We start from the raw sequence: 21,710 nt of genomic DNA on the forward strand, positions 1-21,710 counted from the left end.
TCACCCAGTAAAATACTACTTGAGTAAAAGTATTGTTTTAAATATACTTAAGTATCAAAGGTAAATGTAATTGATCAAATGTACTTAAGTAGCAAAAGTAAAAGTATAAATAATTTCAAATTCCTTATATTAAGCAAACCAGATGGCCCAATTGTTTTTTTTTTTTAAAACATTTATTTACGGATAGCCAGGGGCACCCTCCAACACTCAGACATGATTTACAAACAAAGCATTTGTGTTTAGTGAGGCCTCCAGATCAGAGGCAGTAGATGACCAGGGATGTTCTCTGGATAAGTGCGTGAATTGGGCCATTTCCCTGTCCTGCTAAGCATTCCTGTCATGCTAAACTCGAGTACTTTATGGTGTCAGGGAAAATGTATGGTGTAAAAAGTACAGTATTTTCTTTAGGAATGTAGTGAAGTAAAAGTTGTCAAAAATCTAAATAGTAATGTACAGATACCAACAAAATAAAAAAGACTTAAGTAGTACTTTAAAGTATTTTTACTTAAGTAATTTACACCAATGCTCAATTGAGATAATTTCCACACTGCCACGTAGAGCTGCACGATATGGGCAAATAATCTAGGACTTATTTTTAACTAAATGCCGGGGTAGCCTAGTGGTTAGAGCATTGGACTAATAACCAAAAGGCTGCAAGTATCGAATCCCTGATATGACAAGGTAAAAATCTGTCATTCTGCCCCTGAACAAGGCAGTTAACCCACTGTTCCTAGGATGTCATTGAAGATAAGAATTTGCTCTGAACTGACTTGCCTAGTTAAATAAAGGTAAATAAAAATGTTGCAATTTGACTTGTGAATTAGAACAAAAATGTTGGAATCATGGAAATAGAATGACTATTCTAATTCTATAGTTACAATATAATAGTGGGCACTTTTGTATAAGTGTTTGAGATAACAATAAATTCAAATGCTTGGGAGGAGTAATTGTGACAGGGTAGGAACTAAAGCGCTGATAAGTGTTTCCTAGGGGTCCCTATAAGCTTTGGCTTTCTTCGAATCCTTAAGCTGACTAGGTGAAAAACCTGTAGATGTGTCCTTGAGCAAAGCACTTAACCCTAATTGCTCCTGTAACTTGCTCTGGATAAGAGCGTCTGATAAATGACTAAAATGTAAATGAGGAAAATAGGAGTTGGCCTACTGTATGTTGTTATCTGGCTATGCTTCATGCCATAGGCTTGTTCATTTAGCTGACATAATATGCTTATAAGTCCCGTGCCATTATTTTACTGTGCCTTCGGAAAGTATTCAGACCGTTTTACTTTTTTCACAATTTGTTACGTTATAGCCTTATTCTAAAATTGATAAAAAATAACAATTCTTGTCAAATCTATACACAATACCCCCTAATGACCATGCGAAAATAAGTTTTTAGATTTTATTTTTAAAAATGTACTTAGATATAAAAACAGAAATAACTTATTTACCTAAGTAATCAGACTCTTTGCTATGAGACTAGAAATTGAGCTCAGGTCCATCCTGTTTCCATTGATCATCCTTGAGATGTTTCTACAACTCGATTGGAGTCCACCTGTGATATATTTAATTGATTGGACATGATTTGAAAAGTCACACACCTATCTATATAAGGTCTCATAGTTGACAGTGCATGTCAGAAAAAACCAAGCCATGAGGTGGAAGGAATTGTCCATAGAGCTCCGAGACAGAATTGTGTCGAGGCACAGATCTGGGGAAGGGTACCAAAAACTGTCTGCAGCATTGAAGGTCCCCAAGAACACAGTGGCGTCCACCATTCCTAAATGGAAGAAGTTTAGAACCACCAAGACTCTTCCTAGAGCTGGCCACCGGGCAAAACTGAGCAATCGGGGGAGAAGGGCCTTGGTCAGGGAGGTGACCAAGAACCCGATGGTCACTCTGACAGAGCTCCAGAGTTCATCTGAGGAGATGGTAGAACTTCCCGAAGGACAACCATCTCTGCAGCACTCCACCAATCAGGCCTTTATGGTAGAGTGACCAGACAGAAGCCACTCTTCATTAAAAGGCACATGACAGCCCGCTTGGAGTTTGCCAAAGGGCACCTAAAGGACTCTCAGACCATGAGAAACAAGATTCTCTGGTCTGATGAAACCAAGATTAAATTATTTGGTCTGAATGCCAAGTGTCACATCTGAAGGAAACCTGGCACGATCCATCCCTGGGGTGAAGCACGGTGGTGGCAGCATCATGCTGTGGGGATGTTTTTCTTCGGCAGGGACTGGGAGACTGGTCAGGATTGAGGCAAAGATGAACGGAGCAAAGTACAGTGAGATCATTGATGAAAACCTGCTCCAGAGTACTCAGCACCTCAACTGGGGCAAAGGTTCACCTTCCAACAGGACGCTGACCCTAAGCACAAAGCCAAGACAACGCAGGAGTAGTTTCGGGACACTTCTCTGAATGTCCTTGAGTGGCCCAGCCAGAGCCCAGACTTGAACCTGATCGAACATCTCTGGAGAGACCTAAAATTAGCTGTGCAACACTGCACCCCATGCAACCTGACAGAGTTTGAGAGGATCTGCAGAGAGGAATGAGATAAACTCCCCAAATGCAGGTGTGCCAAGCTTGTGGCATCATACCCAAGAAGACTCAAGGCTTTAATCGCTGCCAAAGGTGCTTCAACAAAGTACTGCGTAAAGGGTCTGAATACTTATGTAAATGTTATATTTGCTAACATTTCTAAATGCCTGTTTTGATTTGTCATTATGGGGTAATGTGTGCAGATTGACGACACAAAAAAAACATTTAAGCAATTTTAGAACAAGGTTGTAACGTAACAAAATGTGGAAAACGTCAAGGGGTCTGAATACTTTCTAAATGCACTGTATATTATATGATTCTATAGTAAGAAGAATATAATTGAACTTAGCTGAATAAAATAGAAAGTATATTTTTCCCATTCCTGAGTAAGTGTGCATATGAAGTGGCTATGTTGAGCATAAAAAGTGATCATTTCAAACAGGTCCTATAGACTAGATTTAGAGTTATTTGGCAACTTTAGTTGTGAATCATACAAGCCTTACAATGTCTTAAATCTAAAAAAATATATGGGCTGCATGGTGCAACTATAGGCTATTGATGATTTGAGAAAGTAAAAAGAAGAAGAAGCTTACACTCGGTTCCTTGTCTCAGGCATCAGAGCTGTTCTCTCATCAAGCGATCACATATTCACCTATCAGACTATTCTCAATTTAATTTAGTCTTTACTAATATGTAATATTAGTTTTGATTTAGAATGGCCCATTATCAAACGGACAGGAAAAGGGTCAGGGGAAAAATATACGTCATCCCTATGCACGCGATGGCCACACGCTTTCCAGCAGGTCCGCTTCTCAATGATGCTGGATAACCTACTTTGGTTTTATCGAGGAGTATGAGCAGCTGAGAAATAAACATAAGGACACATCTCAGTCCACGCGTGAATCACTGTTTGAGGAGCATGCTTTCGCTGCGCAACAGGTGATATTCCGCCCAAACTCTGTTATGCCATGGGCTCTCCAACCCTGTTGCTGCAGCTACCCAGTGCTTAATTTGGGAAACCAATTGAAATCTGTTCAGGAATATCGACAGTAACAGGTTTTTGCAACGAAACATATTTCACTAAACTGTTGACAGCCCCTCTGCACGCCCGAGAACGGAATAAATGAGAGAGAGAGGAGATGGAAATGCATGGTGGTGAGATATTCTGTACTTTCCGACCTTAAGATCACTGACGCCATGATTTGAATTTGCCCCCCCCCCCCGAGTTTCCAGTTGGAAAGCACCTGAAAGCGTCATTAGTTCTTTACAATAATTGTGAACTTGCAAAGGTACTCGCGTGCGCACTCTGCAGGGAGGGACGTCATACCTAAAATGAGAACAGCTCGAGAGGCAAGCCTTTCGTATATACTCTATAGGGAACAATTTGGTGGTGGTGGAATAAAGGAAATTGCTTAAATACATTTAGCATGGAGAAATTCATACGTAATAGCCATTTTGTTTTTCATTACACCATTTACTACAGTAGGCTGCATAAAACAGATGAAGAATAAACAACATGTAAAGTAGGCTGCATGAGCAGGTCAAATGTTACAATCATAAAAAGCATATTCAAGTCTGTAGCACTCATTAGAAGTGAATTGTGATCGGGTTCAATGTACCACACAGCCAGGTATAGGCACTCTGTTCCTCTTCCCCAAGTGTCCTCTTGCCCACATGGTGAATTGCCTATAGGCATTCACAATCTGTAAAGACTGAAATATGCATAATGATTATTAAGTGCGCCCTTATTGTGAGAAATTCACGAGGTCCTTACAACAGAATGCTTGATTGTAACAGTAATCAAAAGTATGGTAATAAGATCATAGCTAATTATAGATTATCAGACTGTGCGCGATCTTGGAATGGATGCAAGGTAGCCTACAAAAAAAATAGGCACTGAAAGTGGATTGTGTCACGATCTGTAAAATGTCAAACTCTCCTGTCATTACAGTCGCCAGCAAAACACTTTAGAGTGGTTGTAAACAACTATCTAACTAACAGTCTTGGCAATTTGTGGAGTCGACAATTTACCAGACTTCACTTAGTTATTTCGCTAGCTTTCCTAGCAAACAAACTCACTGCCTCAGATTAGGTTTTGTTTACATTCATGTGCCGGTTATGACATCTCCACTTTCACTCAATCAATACACATCAATACAATCAAACAGGGCTGTGCCAATGCAGGATAATCTATATGTTGCTAGCTAACTGCCCGTACGTCCTTCAGAGATAGCATGGCCACCTCCAAAAGGACTCCCTCTTCACAGAGCATGGTGAAGAACCTGTGGTTAACAATACAAGGTAGTTATCCTGGCTCACCACCTACACCCGGGTCATGTAGGCTGGTTATTTGCAACATATCGACACTGTGACCGTGGGCATCGCAGTGCAGTTGACACAAGTGTACCACTCGCAATTGTTCAGCCTGCAGTGTAAACTGTCTACAACTACATTATTTTGCGCAAAAGGACCTGGCAGTAATACTAGGGGGGTAACGACGAACAGGTTGAAAGGAATATGCCAGGGCATGAAAATGGACAGCTTGGATGTGTCGGTCTTCTTCGTTTGTATTCTTCTTCTGCTTCTGTGGGTTTTATGGCGGACTACAACCACAAAAGATGCATTGCCGCCACCAACTGGACAGGTTGAAACCTAAACAAGGTACAAAGAAAATCCATACGTAATTGGGAAACTAACTTAATCCACCCAAATAAACATAGTACATTGACAAAACAAAACTCAAACTTCTTCCTTTCAAATCTCCATATTTTACTTCTCAGGATGTAGGGCCCGAGAGGGTGGTATAAATTGCTTGTGAATATATTCCATGTAGCTCCTTTACCGAAAATCTTTCAGCTCCAGGAATCGCTCCACCACATCCACAATAATTTATATCTTCCTGGACCTGCTCTCCACCTTGGCAGTGGCATTTATCACCATAGCTATAAAGGCCACCTTCTTAACCTTTAAAATGTCTGGCTCCTGCTGGTGAAAGTAAACCCCTGCAGCTTGCAGTGAAGGCTTATCCACCACCATGGACTCTCTTCTGGTGCACCTTTCAAACCCTCAGCCCGTTTAACAGCTGCTGCATATGAAATGCTCTGTACAGCCCTGACTTTGGCCACCTCATTCTCTTTCACTCTTGCGGGGCATTCGAAAGACGTGGTGTCATGGTTCCCACCACAATTGCAACATATCTCTGTAGTTTATATACCCCAACTGCATTTGAGTAGGGGAGACTCTAAAAAACTAAAAGATCAGATAAGATTCTTCAATTTTTCACCATTCACCACACGATTCATCCAAAGTGCTTCAATCACTCCAGGAATATTCTTCATTTCTTCAAAACGGACTTCCCACGAGATGCCAGATATAACCCCCGTGAGGGATGCCCTATTCCGAAGAGACACAAACAACACTTCAAACTTATCAAATTGGTTGAGACACAAAGCAAAAAAATCTAAACCAGCCCGCCTCTCGTGATCCTCACATTCTTCACTTTACCAAGCACCCTCTCCACCAGTTTAGATAACTCAAATGGTTTCTTCAAGATTGGTACTCTGCACAGCTGCTCCTCATTAACAAACCGTACTCCTAGATACAAAAGGTCATTCTCATCACTTATCATAATTGTTGCGAACGCCATTATACCAAAGAAGGGATGTGGGAGAGCTGGTGAAAGGAAAGATGGTGGAAGCGGATGATGAAGTGGATTCTGAATACAATGGCAGTAGAATCAAGGAGAATTGGAGTGTTGTCCAAAAGAATGGAAGACGAAGCAATACTCCAATTCTCCTTGATTCTACTGCTATTGTATTCAGAATCCACTTCATCATCCGCTTCCACCATCTTTCGTTTCACCAGCTCTCCCACATCCCTTCTTTGGTGTAATGGCATTCGCAACAATTATAGGTGCATTCCGCCACCTACTGTACAGATGGATAAAGATCCAAAAAGGAAAAATTGCAGGGTAAAAAAAATAAAAAAAATCCATACAAACGATCAATAATGAAATATTAATTCAACTAAATCAGTCTGCTTTTTTTGTTTTAATCAGCTCCCTACACAGACTATATAAATGCTACAAAATCCACCTTCTTCACAATGAGTGTATCCAGATCACTTGATTGACATACAACATTTACAACTGGTTGAGGTGCATCCACCACCGTATCTTCTTCAGAACTGTGACCCTTTGCCCCTATAACGCTCTTCACCACCTCCACATAGGACATTTCCTGTAGAGCCCTGATACTGGAGCCCTCAACCTCTTTCACCCTAACAGGCCACTCAGGGAATTTCGAAATATGATCCCCCCCCCACCACAGTTGTAACATTTTACATTCACAGACTCTTCAATAACATATTCCTTCAGTCTGCAAACACTTGACACATGGCCACACTTTTTACACTTGTTGCATTGCATCGGGTTGTGCGAGAACACTCTTACAGCGTATCTGGTATATCCCAACTTTACATAGGGTGGTAAATACTCATCAAACATCAATAATACCGTAACATCTGCTTCCAACTCACACCCTCAAACACGTAGATCCCCTGAACGCAGCTCACTTTCCAGCTCACACTCTCAAACACCTTGATCCACTGAACGCAGCTCACATTACATGTTCCTGAGTGGCCCAGTTACAGTTTCGACTTAAATCAGCTTGAATATCTATGGAAAGAGTTGAAAACGGCTGTCTAGCAAGAATTTTGAATAGAATAATGTGCAAATATTGTACAATCCAGGTGTGCAAGCTCTTAAGAGAAAGACTCATAGCTGTAATTGCCGTATTGACTCAGGGGTGTGAATACTAGCCGTTTCACATCCGTTACAGATGGATAAGAAATGGTTTAATCTGTCAGTAATGTGTGTACCTTTAATTGGTTCTATTGTTCTTATTTGAAATGTGTGTAGCTCAGTCCTTGAGCTGCTCTTGTCTTTTGATGTTCTGTATTATGGCATGTTTTATGTTCTGTGTGGACCACTGGAAGAGTAGCTGCTGCTTCAGCAACAGCTAATGGGGATCCGAATAAAATACAAAATACTAGGATATTTATCATATTATTTCTTGTAACAACATGACTCCAGGGTTCTGATATTGGCTTGCTAATGTGGCCAAAAATGAGACTGGAAGTTGATAATGGAAGCATGGGGTGTTATCATTCCCCATATGAAATGCCCATCAGCTCCAACTGTTGTGATCAAACGTGAATCGTGGAGAAACTGAGTCATCCACCTCGGATAGAAGTGATGCAAAGTTGAAATCCAAATCATTAAAAGTGGCACCATGCTGAATGAGTAAATACATATTTTCCCGGTTCTCCTTTTAGCCTTGACATTTATGCCAGTCAATAAATCTAATCCTGACGTTGCACATCTGAGATACTCTGAATAGGACCATGACACAAGGCATCAATGGCCAGACTCATTCACTTTAAATTGTGGTCAATTAGGCTATTCGAGTTTGTCAGCAGTAGTGGCAGTTCGCTGCCTTATAAAGAAGTGATGATCAATTGTTTATAGAACGCTAGTTCACATATTCCGTCTTGTATTTGAACCATTATCTAACAGCTTCTTTCAAATCCTCTCAGCTTTCAGCTCTGTTGAAATCCAGAGCAGTTTTAGTAAAATCACCTGCGACGATTACAGTCTTTTCATCCATCATCCTATAGAGCCTGTCTTTTATCGCAGTGTCCGAAGGTGTTCGAACGAGACAAGAGAATCACATTATCACAACAATCATGTAGTGTGTGTGCGTGTGTGTGTCTATGTGAGAGGGAGAGAAAGAGAAGCAGCTCCTGAAGGTGTGGAACCTGATCTTATCAACAGGGTCCTGTGGCTGCAGTGGTCTGTACCAGGAGCAGGAAGGTCTACACAGGTTTCTCTTAAACCCAAATCAAACGGAAGACGTGCGTCAACGGCGACATTATTGCGCGCGGAAATTTGAGCGTGTCAAATCACACTAGGCGCGCAATTACTGCACACGTTGATCTATTGTTGACGTCATTGTTTACAAATATTTAGACAGCCCTGCTGGGAATTTGCGCTGAAAACACTTCTTCATGGGTAAGTGAGAGTTCAACTCTGTGTAATACAAATTATGTCTTGATGATTATCTTTCTACAAGTATCTTTAAAAACAGAGCATGTATTTGTTAGCTAGCTAGCTGGCAATGGGTTCTGATAATACTAGCAAATCAGTGCCTGCCCTTGTGAGTAATACAAAAACAAGGAATAGCTACATAATAGTACAAACGTGATTAACATGGTACTCTTAAGTATTTCTGATTTAACCGTTTGTATATGAAATAGGATTCCTCTTCTTTTTTTAAACAGAGCAAATCTTGGCCGAAAAATTGAAGGTGTTATATCGGGTTAGGCAGCCCTAACCAACATCTCCAATCTCGTCTCATTAATTGGACTTCAGGTTAGCTGACTCCTTACTCCAATTAGTTTTTGGAAAAGTAATTAGCCTAGGGGTTCACATACTTTTTCCAACCTACACTGTGAATGTTGAAATGATGTACTCAATAAAGACAAGAAAAATACAATAATGTGTGGGTTATTAGTTTAAGCACACTGTTCGTCTATGGTTGTGACTAAGATCAGATCAAATTTTATGACTAATTTATGCAGAAATCCAGGTAATTTCAAATCGTTCACATACTTTTCTTGCCACTGAACACAATCCATGTCTCAGTTGTTTCAAGGGATAAAAATAATTCTTTAACCGGTCTCCTCCTCTTCATCCACACTGATTGAAGTGGATTTAATAAGTGACATTAATAAGGGATCATAGCTTTCACCTGCATTCACCTGGACAGTTTATGTCATGGAAAGAGGAGGTGTCCTTAATGATTTGTACACTCAGTGTATACCAAGATGATAGTGGCCTTATAGTGGACCACAATGCCACTATATTAATCATTTGGTGGGTGCTTCAAGTGTGTATTATACTCATGTCTGAAATGGAAATGTGTTTTTGGCATATCCCAACTCCCCCTGAGACACCCTCGACGAGTGGGGTCACAGCCACTACAATGTATGAGGATATCTTCGGGGCAAATAAAATGCCAATTTATAACCTGTGGGACAGTATATCATCCAGATTAAATTACATGATTCTGGTTGATAGCAGCTGTCAGGCAGCTTACCTTGTTTTAGAGTCTTTGCCTCCAGTGTGTAGTGGCTGCACATATAGACAAGAAGAGGGTGCCAAATACATACAAATAGAGATCCCACTGCTTTCCCAATGCTGCTACCTGATGGCTTCCGATACCACAGTTTACATGCTGCTCTACTGCCAGTGTTACATTTGACATGAATCAGCAAAAACACTGGCACATCATGAAGGTTGACAGTTATGAAGGTTGACAGTTATGACAAGGATTTGGTCCAATAAGAATGCTGACCGAGTAATGTGGTCCAGTTCTATTTTTGGTGCTATTAGTACACTTGGTCTCCTCTGAAACACTAGTCTGTAAATGTATTAAGAGCAAGACAAAACATGAAGTGAAAGTGGAATGAAGTTCATCCTTCTGTAGTGTCACGAGGAGGGATGAACGCAGTCACATTAGCCTTGAACGGTTCCTTTCAGAAAAACACGTCTTAGTACTGATAGCCTGGCACGATGATCCAAACCACAGCACAGTATGTATCCACGTTGGTATAATCTAACAGTCCTTCACATAATACATTTTGGAATGGAGTCTTGACAAAGCACGAGTCAATATTTGTCACTCACAAAACAGTATAAGTCTCTCTCTTAACTCCTCCAATGTTCTGGTTTGTGGTTGAGTATCACTACACTACACCACCTCCTGACCGGTCCCCTCTCTCCTCCTCTGGAGGAAGTGTACCACCTGTGTGACGTTGGCCTTGCCCAGTCTGGTGATGAAACAGTAGAGGAAGGGGTCAGCCAGGCTGTTTAGGGCTGACATGGCCATGCTGATCTTATAAGGCAGGAAAAGCCAGGAGGGTCTCCGACAGTGCTCCAGAAGATCCCACAGGAGCATAATAACGTGGATGGGTCCGTAGCAGAGCCCCAGGGTGAGCAGCACCACCCCCAGGAGTCTTGACACCCGTCTCCTCTCCTGCTCCTCCGTGGCCCGGTTGGAGCGGACCGCTACACAGATGCCCCGGCAGCAGAACGACACCAGCAGGACAGGAAACAGGAAACCCAGGACGAAGCGAGTCAAGTTGACCTGCACCAGCCTGTCCCTCAGAGGGTACATGTCGAAGACCTCCAAGTCGTACGAGTCTATCCAGGTGATTGTGGCCGCGTTGAAGGAGATCACCAGCATCCAGATAGCCACGCTGATCACAATGGCCGTGTTCAGCCTTCTCAGGACTGGGTATTTCAGCGGGTGGACCACAGCTAGGTAACGGTCCAGGGCGATACAGCAAAGCAGCCCGTCGCTGGTGTAGAAGTTTGTAAAGAGGAGGATGACAGAGATGACGCACACAGCCTCCCCGCGAAGCCAGACACCGCGCCAATGCAAGTCCACCCACAGAGACAGACCTATGGTGAATAGGAGGTCAGACAGGGCCAGGTTAAACAGATAAACACCCAGCTCGTTCCTCTGTCTGATGTGCTGCCAGGACACATAGAGGGAGAAGGAGTTGGATGGAATCCCGATGATAATGATGACCAGGTACAGAAAGAAAAAGTGTTTCCTCTCCTCGGGGTAGTCAGCTGGATAACACGGTTTGTCTGAGTCATTTGTGGTGGTGAGGCTGAAATTCTCCATTCCAGCAGTGAAATTCATTACCTTTAGGAAAACAAGGCAATACAACACAACGTGACTTTCTATTTCTAAAGTGTAGCAACAATCAGTTCGAGACTGTGCATTATTTACCCAAGAAAGTAAACATCCCCCTAAAAGCTTGCATATGGAACATAGCAAGGACATCTCTAAAGCCATGAAGAATCAGTCAGATTTTTTTCATAGAGAAAGCCATACTCACGGTTTATACAGGAGAGCAGCCGATTGGACCGCACTTCTAATGTAGATTAAAGTCATACCATTATCTGATGTATCTCCCAATCGATAACCCTCCACACAGACACAGTCCCCACAACACGAACTATAATTCAGAGGATTGCTCAACGAGCTCCGGCAAACAGGAAAAAGAAACCATTGCTTCCTGAGACCTTTACTACCGTATAGATATACATGTATATTGAGTTCAATCCATAACATGACAGACGGAGAGAGGTCTAGTGGACCACACTGTACCTATAGTTCTAATCTCTACGTTGAGCCATTAACTACATGCTCTCTCCCTACAGTATTGGTTTCACAGTATAGACTGGTTATATTAGTTTAGCTTGTCTTGACATAATTGTTTGCAGTGTGATAAAGGATTATGAACAAGCCATATTGGGAACTTCCTCATGATATTTATATTTCCATATAAAAGGCAAACAATGGTTAATGATCCAGCGTGTGTACATAGAGATACTTAGGTTTTCCATATTAAATAGTTGTAGAAAATAGGATACTATATCTTCATATTTAACAGACGCTATTTAGGCATTGCACCTTTACAGGAATATGTGTTAGGGTTTGAATAGCTATACGTTTGCATAGAAAACATTTGAACAACATTTTTTTATAGAGTAGTGGATGCTTAAACAACACGCGTACAGTACTATTTTAGCCTCACAAGGCATCAGTTGAATATGTTGCGGCAAATACGGTTCCTTAATTACTCTATCATGGAGGCTACTGTCTACAGTGTGAGGTAACACACGTATACAAGACATGCTACTTACAGGTCCCAATTCTGAAAAATTATTTCAAACAAGCATGCTAGCATAAAGCCATTTTTACAGTTTTATTTTTTAAAACAGATAAAGCAACACATCGCAGTACAACTCCTCTCCCCTATTTGACCTAGACAGTGTGTGTGTATGCATTGATATGTAGGCTACGTGTGCCTTTATGTAGTTCTGTCCTTGAGCTGTTCTTGTCTAGTGATGTTCTGTATTATGTCATTCTGTATTATGTTTCGTGTTTTGTGTGGACCCCAGGAAGAGTAGCTGCTGCTTTTACAACAGCTAATGGGGATCCTAATAAAAGGAGGAGAAGACCTGCAGCGCTCCCATGTGGTGAAGAAGGTAGATGTGGATAGACAGTTCTACACAACAAAGCGCTCACTGCCATTGCAGTACGCACCTGCGGTACCCAGTAAAGAAGGTAGACCAAGGTCAGTTAGCGATCCACTGAGATGCAGCAGGGGAGATCAGACCAAATGTAGAAACTATGGTACATCACCACAGACACTAGGCTACAGAGGGTGTCCCGTATGGGCTGACCCAGGGCCAGCCCCATCCACACCAGCACGGAGATAGTGTAGAGGAGTAGCACGGAGATAGTGTAGAGGAGTAGCACAGAGATAGTGTAGAGGAGTGTCTGAGATTGACAGGTACACAGCCAACTTGTTGCCTTTCTTCATTAGCAGCCATGCCACCTACAGAGACAGGCAGTTAGCCGGGGAAGCCTACGAGGAAGAAGAGGGAGTATGCCGCTGGGTATACAGTATGTGGCGGTCCACCCATTTTGTCTTTAATGCAAGAGTCAGAAAGGTTAGAATTGGTCTGATTAGTGTGGTGCTACTGTTGGGTCCGTCTTTGCCTTCTCTGAGTTGGATGACTCTGCATGCAGGCTGTAGTCAACTACTGTACTTGTATGGCTCAATGAGAAAGGGATGTTAGGAGCCCCTCTATTCCATGTGAATTCTATGCATGCAAATTTTTTTTCTGGAACTTGTGAGAATGTTTCTACCAGTGTTCTTAGGGCATACCCTACTTATTTTTTGAATCAATAACAACACTTTTTGTTCTACATTTAGAATATTGTTAAACTACTAGATGACAATTTAGTGGTTAGTTGAGTAATGGGTATCTAAATATATAAATACATACTGTAAGTGTTACGTATGCATTTGAAGCACATGCATATTTCCCTGTTCCTGTCCCCATGAAGACTTACCTGAAAAGGACAGATTGATAAGTAGGAATCTTATCCGGTTGATTTACCTCTGAAAAGACAGCGGCCCCACAAGCACACGTAACATAATGGTGTGCATGGATTGTTTAGGAGTGCATTTGTGGAAGGTGATGTTTTCCTCTTTTGTTTCATTGAGGTAGAGCGGACAAACAGCCTTACTGCATTGACCCACTGTTCTGTCTCCTCTGTCAACATTTGATCACACAAATTGTTACACTGAGACCATTTCCATGTACTCACAACAGGAGAGAAAAGTTTGGGAGAAGAAAACAGATGGGCCTTGTATTCTTACACAGATGCCTGTCCAACAGTAGGCATATTTCTCAGACATGTTTCGTTAGAAGTACATTAGGATACAAACATGGTCAAACAAAAATTGTGAAACCCTATTTGAATGTAAATAATGATAATCTGGATATTTTTTGGGGATGACATTTGCATCAAACATAATTTATTATTCTACACTGGAGCTATAAGCACATTTCTGTCTATAGGCATAGTTCAACCACAAATCAGGACACTATAACCTAATTTCCTTCATGTTTATGATATTAATCTCCTCTATAACGTTGGATGAAAAGAGAAAAAGCTTTCATTAGACATAATGGCAGATGTCACAAAGCGATGGTTTTGTAGACGGTAAACAAGGGGAAATTAGTGTGATCAGGGCTGTTTTAACTCTGTTGTCGCTGTTGGAGCTCCAGATGCTGATACCCCTGATGGTCCATATAGCAGATAATTGAATGTCATTTGCGTAGCAATCATGTCAACCCCTAACTAAATGTAAAACCCCTCCTAAATATTTTGTAAACTGAAAGGGGGGAGACTGTAACGGTTCTCTTTAGGTGAAAGAGAGTCAGACCAAAATGCGGCGCGGCTATTGCGATCCATGTTTAATGAAACAAAGTAAACACGAATCAAAAACAATAACCGTAACACAAAAACCGACACAGCCTAATACTGGTGCAACGTACCACAGAGACAGTAACAAGGACAATCACCCACAAAACCCAACACCAAACAGGCTACCTAAATATGGTTCCCAATCAGAGACAATGACGAACACCTGCCTCTGATTGAGAACCATATCAGGCCAAACATAGAACTAGACAAACTAGACATGTAACATAGAATGCCCACCCAGCTCACACCCTGACCAACCAAAACATAGAAACATACAAAGCAAACTATGGTCAGGGTGTGACAGAGACTGCGTGAATTTTATAGGATGTAATATTTGGCACTCTTACATCTGCTGTATGAAAATAAAATATTGGTAACATATTGTTCTTCTAGGTCTTTTTTACTTTTGCTCTCACACAATATTTCTTTCAGTGCCAAATTTCTGTCTCCATCAAGGAACATATTTGCACAAGGGTATTCTTCAGAAATGCCCTCATTCAAATGGTGAAAGTTCAACGGAGGTACTCTTGTGAGTAATGTTTTGATTAGTCCTTAACTCTATTTATGTATTTACATATTAATTACCATCATGCATATATATTACCTGTGCACAATGACAAATAGAACAACTGCTCCCCCAAAAATGCAAGAAAAAACCCATTTGCCTAAATGGTTTTAAAAGTCAAGATTTTATCAGGAATTTCATGGCTTTTGCTCTAGAACCTTTATTCTCTCAAGCACCAGGGATGTGACTGTTTAACTTAGCATCCTGAAGTGAATGTCAAACATTATTAGTCTCTATCATTACTTTGTCTTAAATGTCACATGAAATTAGCACTGTAGGTGAGAGAGAACTGTGTGCTGAGAGAGTGAATGGTGAACTCAACAATTAAACAAGGGTGGTTTGCAGTTCGTACATCATATTTATGTGCATAAAGCACACAACAAAGGAGAGTTGTTTTTCAAAGGTGACTTTGGGGACCTCATCAGTTGTTATGATGCAGTGAGAGACAAGAGTAGTGAGTACAACAGAATTTGTGCAAACAGTGGGCCACTCATGCAACAGGCTTTTAAGCTGTGCACAAATCTACGGGCCAATGTCTCCACGTCACCTTGTGAGAAATCTGAAGCTCCAATACAGCAGCTAGTTAGTGTAGTGGACACCAGCCCACAGATTCGTGCACAACTTGACTGCCTGTTGCATGAGTGGCCCACTGTTTTCACAAATTCTGTTGTACTCACTACTCTTGTCTCTCACTGCATCATAAGAGCTGATGAGGTCCCCATAAAGAAGGCCTACCTAGTGTCTTTGCAGAAGCAGGGGTTCATAGACAGACAGATCAGGGACATGGGGAGCAGTGGCAAGGTCAGATGTTCTACATCCCCCTGGGCCTCACTTGTAGTGCTTGTGAGGAAAAAGGATGGAGGAACAAGGTTTTGTGTTGATTACAGAAGCATCAATGCGAAGAACCCTTCTGACGCCTACCCCATGCCTCAAATTCAGGAAATACTGGAGTCCTTATATGGAACAATAGTATTCAGCACTATCGACCTCAAGAGCGGATACTGGCAGTTGGCCATGGACTGTGACAGCATCCAGAAGATGGCATTTGTTACTCTGGGGGGCTTATTTGAGTTTCTCGCTCTTCCCTTTAGTTTAAAAAATGCTGGAGCATCGATCCAAAGGCTCGTGGAAATAGCCCTTGAAGATGTGAAGGGGAAGTGTTGCTTTGCATACATTGATGACATCATGGTGTACTCCCGCTCAGAGCAACAACACCTGGAAGACCTGAGAGCTGTGTTCAGCAGGTTGCATAAAGTTGGACGCATGGTGAACCTGAAGAAGTGAAACTTGTTCCGGAGGAGCATTTCCTTCTTTGGACATGTGGTGGCTGAGACTGTCCAGTTTTCTCCAACACCTAAGTCAGTCAAGGACGTGGAGAAGTTTCTAGGTATGACAAGATGGTATTATCGCTTCATCCTTCACTACGCAGATCACTCTGCTCCTCTCAATGCTCTGAAGAGGAAGGATGTGCCAGAGGGCTTTCGAGGACTTGAAGGAGGCCCTAACAAAAGCACCAGTGGTCCTCTCCTCTGACTTCTACCTGCCCTTCAAAGTGTAAACAGATGCTAATGACATTGGTCTTGGTTCTGTTTTGACACAAGAGTTTGATGGCGGTGAGGGAGTTATCGCCTATGGATCAAGACTACTGAACTCTGCTAAGAACTACCCTGTTTCTGAGCATAGAGTACCTAGAAATCATTTGATCGGTGGAATATTGATGTCCTTGAAGGAGGAAGTTTGAGGTCGTTATGGACCACTCAGCACATGCTGGAGCAGGTTAGACCCAACGTCTCCAAAACTGAAGTAAAACAGGGGTGTCACTACAATTCCGAACGCCAACAAGTTGCTTTTGAGTACGATGATCTGGAGTGAATCAGATCTGACCCACTGTCCAAAGCTGATGCTGGTTTCATGGCTAAACTCGCTCCTAAGTGGAAAGGCCCAGCCAAGATACTTAAGAGGCTCGATCAACTACTCTGTAGCTCTCCATAGCAAGCCTAACAACAGTGATGTGTATCATGTTCAAAACTTTAAACTGTATTTTGGCCCCTCAGCATAACTATTGTTATTTTAGCATTTGTGATTTTTACTGTGTGTATTTACTTTGGACAATTTTTTATGAACTGTGCAGCTTGAACTGGTAAGATCAAGCTTTATTTTCATTTTCTCCCTCCTGGATTACATTTTTGGAATATCTTACCTGAACTTGAAACTGAACTGTATTGACTTTCATTGAAGGACAGAGACTATTTTCAAATCAAATCAAAGTGTATTCGTCACATTCGCCGAATACAACAGGTGTAGACCTTACAGTGAAATACTTACTTACGAGCCCCTAACCAACAGTGCAGTTTCAAAGAAATACGGATAAGAATAAGAGTAAAAGTAACAAGTAATTCAAGAGCAGGAGTAAAAAATAACAGTATATACAGGTGCCAGTACAGTGTCAATGTGCGGGGGCACCAGTTAGCTGAGGTAGTATGTACATGTAAGTACAGTTATTATGGTGACTATTTTGCATTCTTATTTGTGCCATACATTTGAGTTGATCTGGTTACTACATCACCACAGGCTATAATGTAAACTTCATTGTGGTGTAGAAACCACAGCTATTAGGAAAAGCAACAGACAAGACGTTGGCTCGTCTGCAGTTTATTGCTTGGAACGTCTCCACTGTGGTTACCCTGGGTGTGATCAATGACTTGACATCTAAAAATGGACTCCTACACCTACAGAATCAAAATAGTTGAAGAATGTAGTTGGAGGATGGTCATACACTCAAGTTAACATGCTATGTATACAAACATGAGCCAACAGAACCAGTCTGCAGAGGTGTCTTTTTTTATAGGGCATCATTAATATTTGTGTCAAGATACAAATATACTGAACAGAAATGTAAACACAACATGTAAAGTGTTGGTCACATGTTTCATGAGCTGAAATATACAAAAATGAATAAAATGCTTATTTCCTTGTTTACATCCTTGTTAGTGAGCATTTCTCCTTTGCCAAGATAATCCATCCGCCTGACAAGAATATCATGCTGTTTAATCAAGAAGCTGATTAAACAGCATGATCATTACACAGGTGAACCTTGTGCTGGGGACGATAAAAAAGCCACTCTAAAATGTCCAGTTTTGTCACACAACACATACAGTGGGGAGAACAAGTATTTGATACACTTCAACTGTGAGAGACGGAATCTAAAGCAAAAATCCTGAAAAACACATTGTATTATTTTTAAGTAATTCATTTGCATTTTATTGCGTGACATACGTATTTGATCACCTATCAACCAGTAAGAATTCCGGCTCTCACAGACCTGTTAGTTTTTCTTTAAGAAGACCTCCTGTTCTCCACTCATTACCTGTATTAACTGCATCTGTTTGAACTCCTTACCTGTATAAAAGACACCTGTCCAAAAGACACCTGTCCACACACTCAATCAAACAGACTCCAACCTCTCCACAATGGCCAAGACCAGAGAGCTGTGTACGGACATCAGGGATAAAATTGTAGACCTGCACAAGGCTGGGATGGGCTACAAGACAATAGGCAAGCAGCTTGGTGAGAAGGCAACAACTGTTGGCGCAATTATTAGAAAAAGGGAAGAATTTCAAGATGACGGTCAATCACCCTCGGTGGCTCCATGCAAGATCTCACCTCAATGATCACGAGGAAGGTGAGGGATCAGCCCAGAACTACACGGCAGGACCTGGTAAATGACCTGAAGAGAGCTGGGACCACAGTCTCAAAGAAAACCATTAGTAACACACTACGCCGTCATGGATTAAAATCCTGCAGCGCACGCAAGGTCCCCCTGCTCAAGCCAGAGCATGTCCAGGCCCGTCTGAAGTTTGCCAATGACCATCTGGATGATCCAGAGGAGGAATGGGAGAAGGCCATGTGGTCTGATGAGACAAAAATATAGCTTTTTGGTCTAAACTCCACTCACCGTGTTTGGAGGAAGAAGGATGAGTACAACCCCAAGAACACCATCCCAACCGTGAAGCATGCAGGTGGAAACATCATTCTTTGGGGATGCTTTCCTGCAAAGGGGACAGGACAACTGCACCGTATTGAGGGGAGGATGGATGGGGCCATATATCGTGAGACCTTGGCCAACAACCTCCTTCCCTCAGTAAGAGCATTGAAGCTGGGTCTTGACTGGGTCTTCCAGCATGACAACGACCTGAAACACACAGCCAGGGCAACTAAGGGTGGCTCCGTAAGAAGCATCTCAAGGTCCTGGAGCCAGTCTCCAGACCTGAACCCAATATAACATCTTTGGAAGGAGCTGAAAGTGCGTATTGCCCAGCGACAGCCCCGAAACCTGAAGGATCTGGAGAAGGTCTGTATGGAGGAGTGGGCCAACATCCCTGCTGCAGTGTGTGCAAACCTGGTCAAGAACTACAGGAAACGTATGATCTCTGTAATTGCAAACAAAGGTTTCTGTACCAAGTATAAAGTTCAGCTTTTCTGATGTATCAAATACTTATGTCATGCAATAAAATGCAAAATAATCACTTAAAATCATACAATGTGATTTTCAGGATTTTTGCTTTAGATTCCGTCTCTCACAGTTGAAGTGTACCTATGATAAAAATTACAGACCTCTACATTGTAAGTAGGAAAATTAGCAAAATCGGCAGTGTGTCAAATAGTTGTTCTCCCCACTGTAGATGTCTCAAGTTTTGAGGGACCATGCAATTGGCATGCTGGCTGCAGGAATGTCAGGAATACCATAAGCTGCCTCCAACATCATTTTAGAGAATCTAACCGGCCTCACAATCGCATAAAATTTTCAACAACACCAGCCCAGGACCTCCACATCTGGCTTCTTCACCTGAGACCAGCCACCCAGACAGCTGATGAAACTGTGGGTTTGCACAACTGTATAATTTCTGCACAAACTGTCAGAAACTGTCTCAGGGTAGCTCATTTGCGTGCTCGTAGTCCTGACCAGGTTCTTGACCTGACTGCAGTTCGACTTCGTAACCAACTTCACTGGCCAAATGCTCACCTTCGATGGCCACTGGCATGCTGGAGAAGTGTGCTCTTTACAGATGAATCCCCGTTGTGAACAGAGTGTCCCATGGTGGCAGTGGGGTTATGGTATGGGCAGGCATAAGCTACGGACAATTAACACAATTTCATATTATCGATGAAAATTTGAATGCACAGAGATACCGTGTCGAGATCCTGAGGCCCGTTGTCGTGCCATTCATCAGCCGCCATCACCTCATGTTTCAGCATGATAATGCACAGCCCCATGTCGCAAGGATCTGTACACAATTCCTGGATGATGCAAATATCCCAGTTCTTCCATGACCTGCATACTCACCAGACACGTCACCCATTGAGCATATTTGGGATGCTCTGGATCGACGCGTACGACAGCGTGTTCACTGTCCAATACCCAGCAACTTCGCACAGCCATTGAAGAGGAGTGAGACAGCATTCCACAGGCCACAATCAACAGCCTGATCAACTCAATGCCAAGGAGATGTGTCACACTGCACGAGACAAATGGTGGTCACACCAGATACTGACTGTTTTTTTGAGCCAAGCCCCCACCTTTTTTTGTAAAGGCATCTGTGAGCAACAGATGCATATCTGTATTCCCAGTCGGTTCAACAAATTGAAGGAAACGTACAGTATTATACAGAGTCATGAGTGCATGGAACTCCCTTCCATCTTATATAGCGCAAGTGAACAGCAAACCTGGTTTCAAAAACAAATAAAGCAACACCTCACGGCAAAACGCCTCTCCCACATGTGACCTACTTGTTATGTGTATGTACTGACATGTATGTGTAACTGATAGATGCACACACACACACTGCCTGTTCATGTTTGTAAATTGTAAAGTATTTTGTCTTTAATGTATTTTCCGTTATGTGTCAGACCCCAGTAAGACTAGCTGTCGTCATTGGCGTCGGCTAATGGGGATCCTAATAAATCAAATCAAAAATCAAAACAGATTAGGGCCTAATTTATTTATTTCAATTGGCTGATTTCCTTATATGAACTATAACTCAGATTTGATTATTTTTTAAATTGTTGCATGTTGCATTTATATTTTTGTTCAGTGTAGTATTCTCTCAAATGTGCTTAGAGTATATGAAATAACTTTATTGAAAATATGAATGGTAAAGGTCCAGCAAATGTGGGTACTGGTGAGAGAAATGTCATACAATGTTTAGGCCTTCACATAGTGGTGTTTGGCATTTAAAGGTCACCATTTATTGTAACAAAAGAAAAGATTTCGGGGGGCTATCCGGAATGGTGTAACACGCACACACCTATGTAGCATTTCAAATCTATCACCCCCATGATCTTCCCTGCTATAATCTACAATCTCTCTTGCTTGTCTCAGAGAAAGGACTGGAAAAGTTACATTCAGCATTAAAATTGACATTGTGACATTGTGAGAACACAATATACGCTTCAGGAAACTTCGCCATGATCTTACTTTTGAGACAATCGTTTCCGTGCAATCTAAATCTGATAGGTTTACATAATGTGGTTCTTGATTGCACACATTTGATGTGGATATATTTGATCAATTGCGTTATTCATTAAAAATGCCATTTAGTTGATATCAAATCACAAATGTGTAGGAAAATGCAGGAAGATATGTCTGTATTACACAGGTTTGATTTGATCAACCCTGTGGCAATAGGT

The 21,710-nt window shown here is 41.8% G+C and overlaps 1 protein-coding gene across 1 annotated transcript; it reads right to left on the reverse strand.

Moving 5' to 3' along the window:
• Positions 1-10,348: 10,348 nt before the first annotated feature.
• LOC124001403 (psychosine receptor-like) lies at positions 10,349-11,308 on the reverse strand. Its single transcript, XM_046308146.1, has one exon. The coding sequence runs from the start codon at positions 11,306-11,308 to the stop codon at positions 10,349-10,351; it is 960 nt and encodes a 319-aa protein (XP_046164102.1).
• Between the last annotated feature and the right edge of the window lie 10,402 nt (positions 11,309-21,710).

Source organism: Oncorhynchus gorbuscha, linkage group LG17, assembly GCF_021184085.1.
Source record: "Oncorhynchus gorbuscha isolate QuinsamMale2020 ecotype Even-year linkage group LG17, OgorEven_v1.0, whole genome shotgun sequence".
In the NCBI taxonomy this organism is placed as follows: Eukaryota; Metazoa; Chordata; class Actinopteri; order Salmoniformes; family Salmonidae; genus Oncorhynchus; species Oncorhynchus gorbuscha.

Coding starts and splice junctions, on each gene's coding strand:
- LOC124001403 (XM_046308146.1), bottom strand. CDS start 11,308: ATGAATTTCACTGCTGGAATGGAGAATTTCAGCCTCACCACCACAAAT.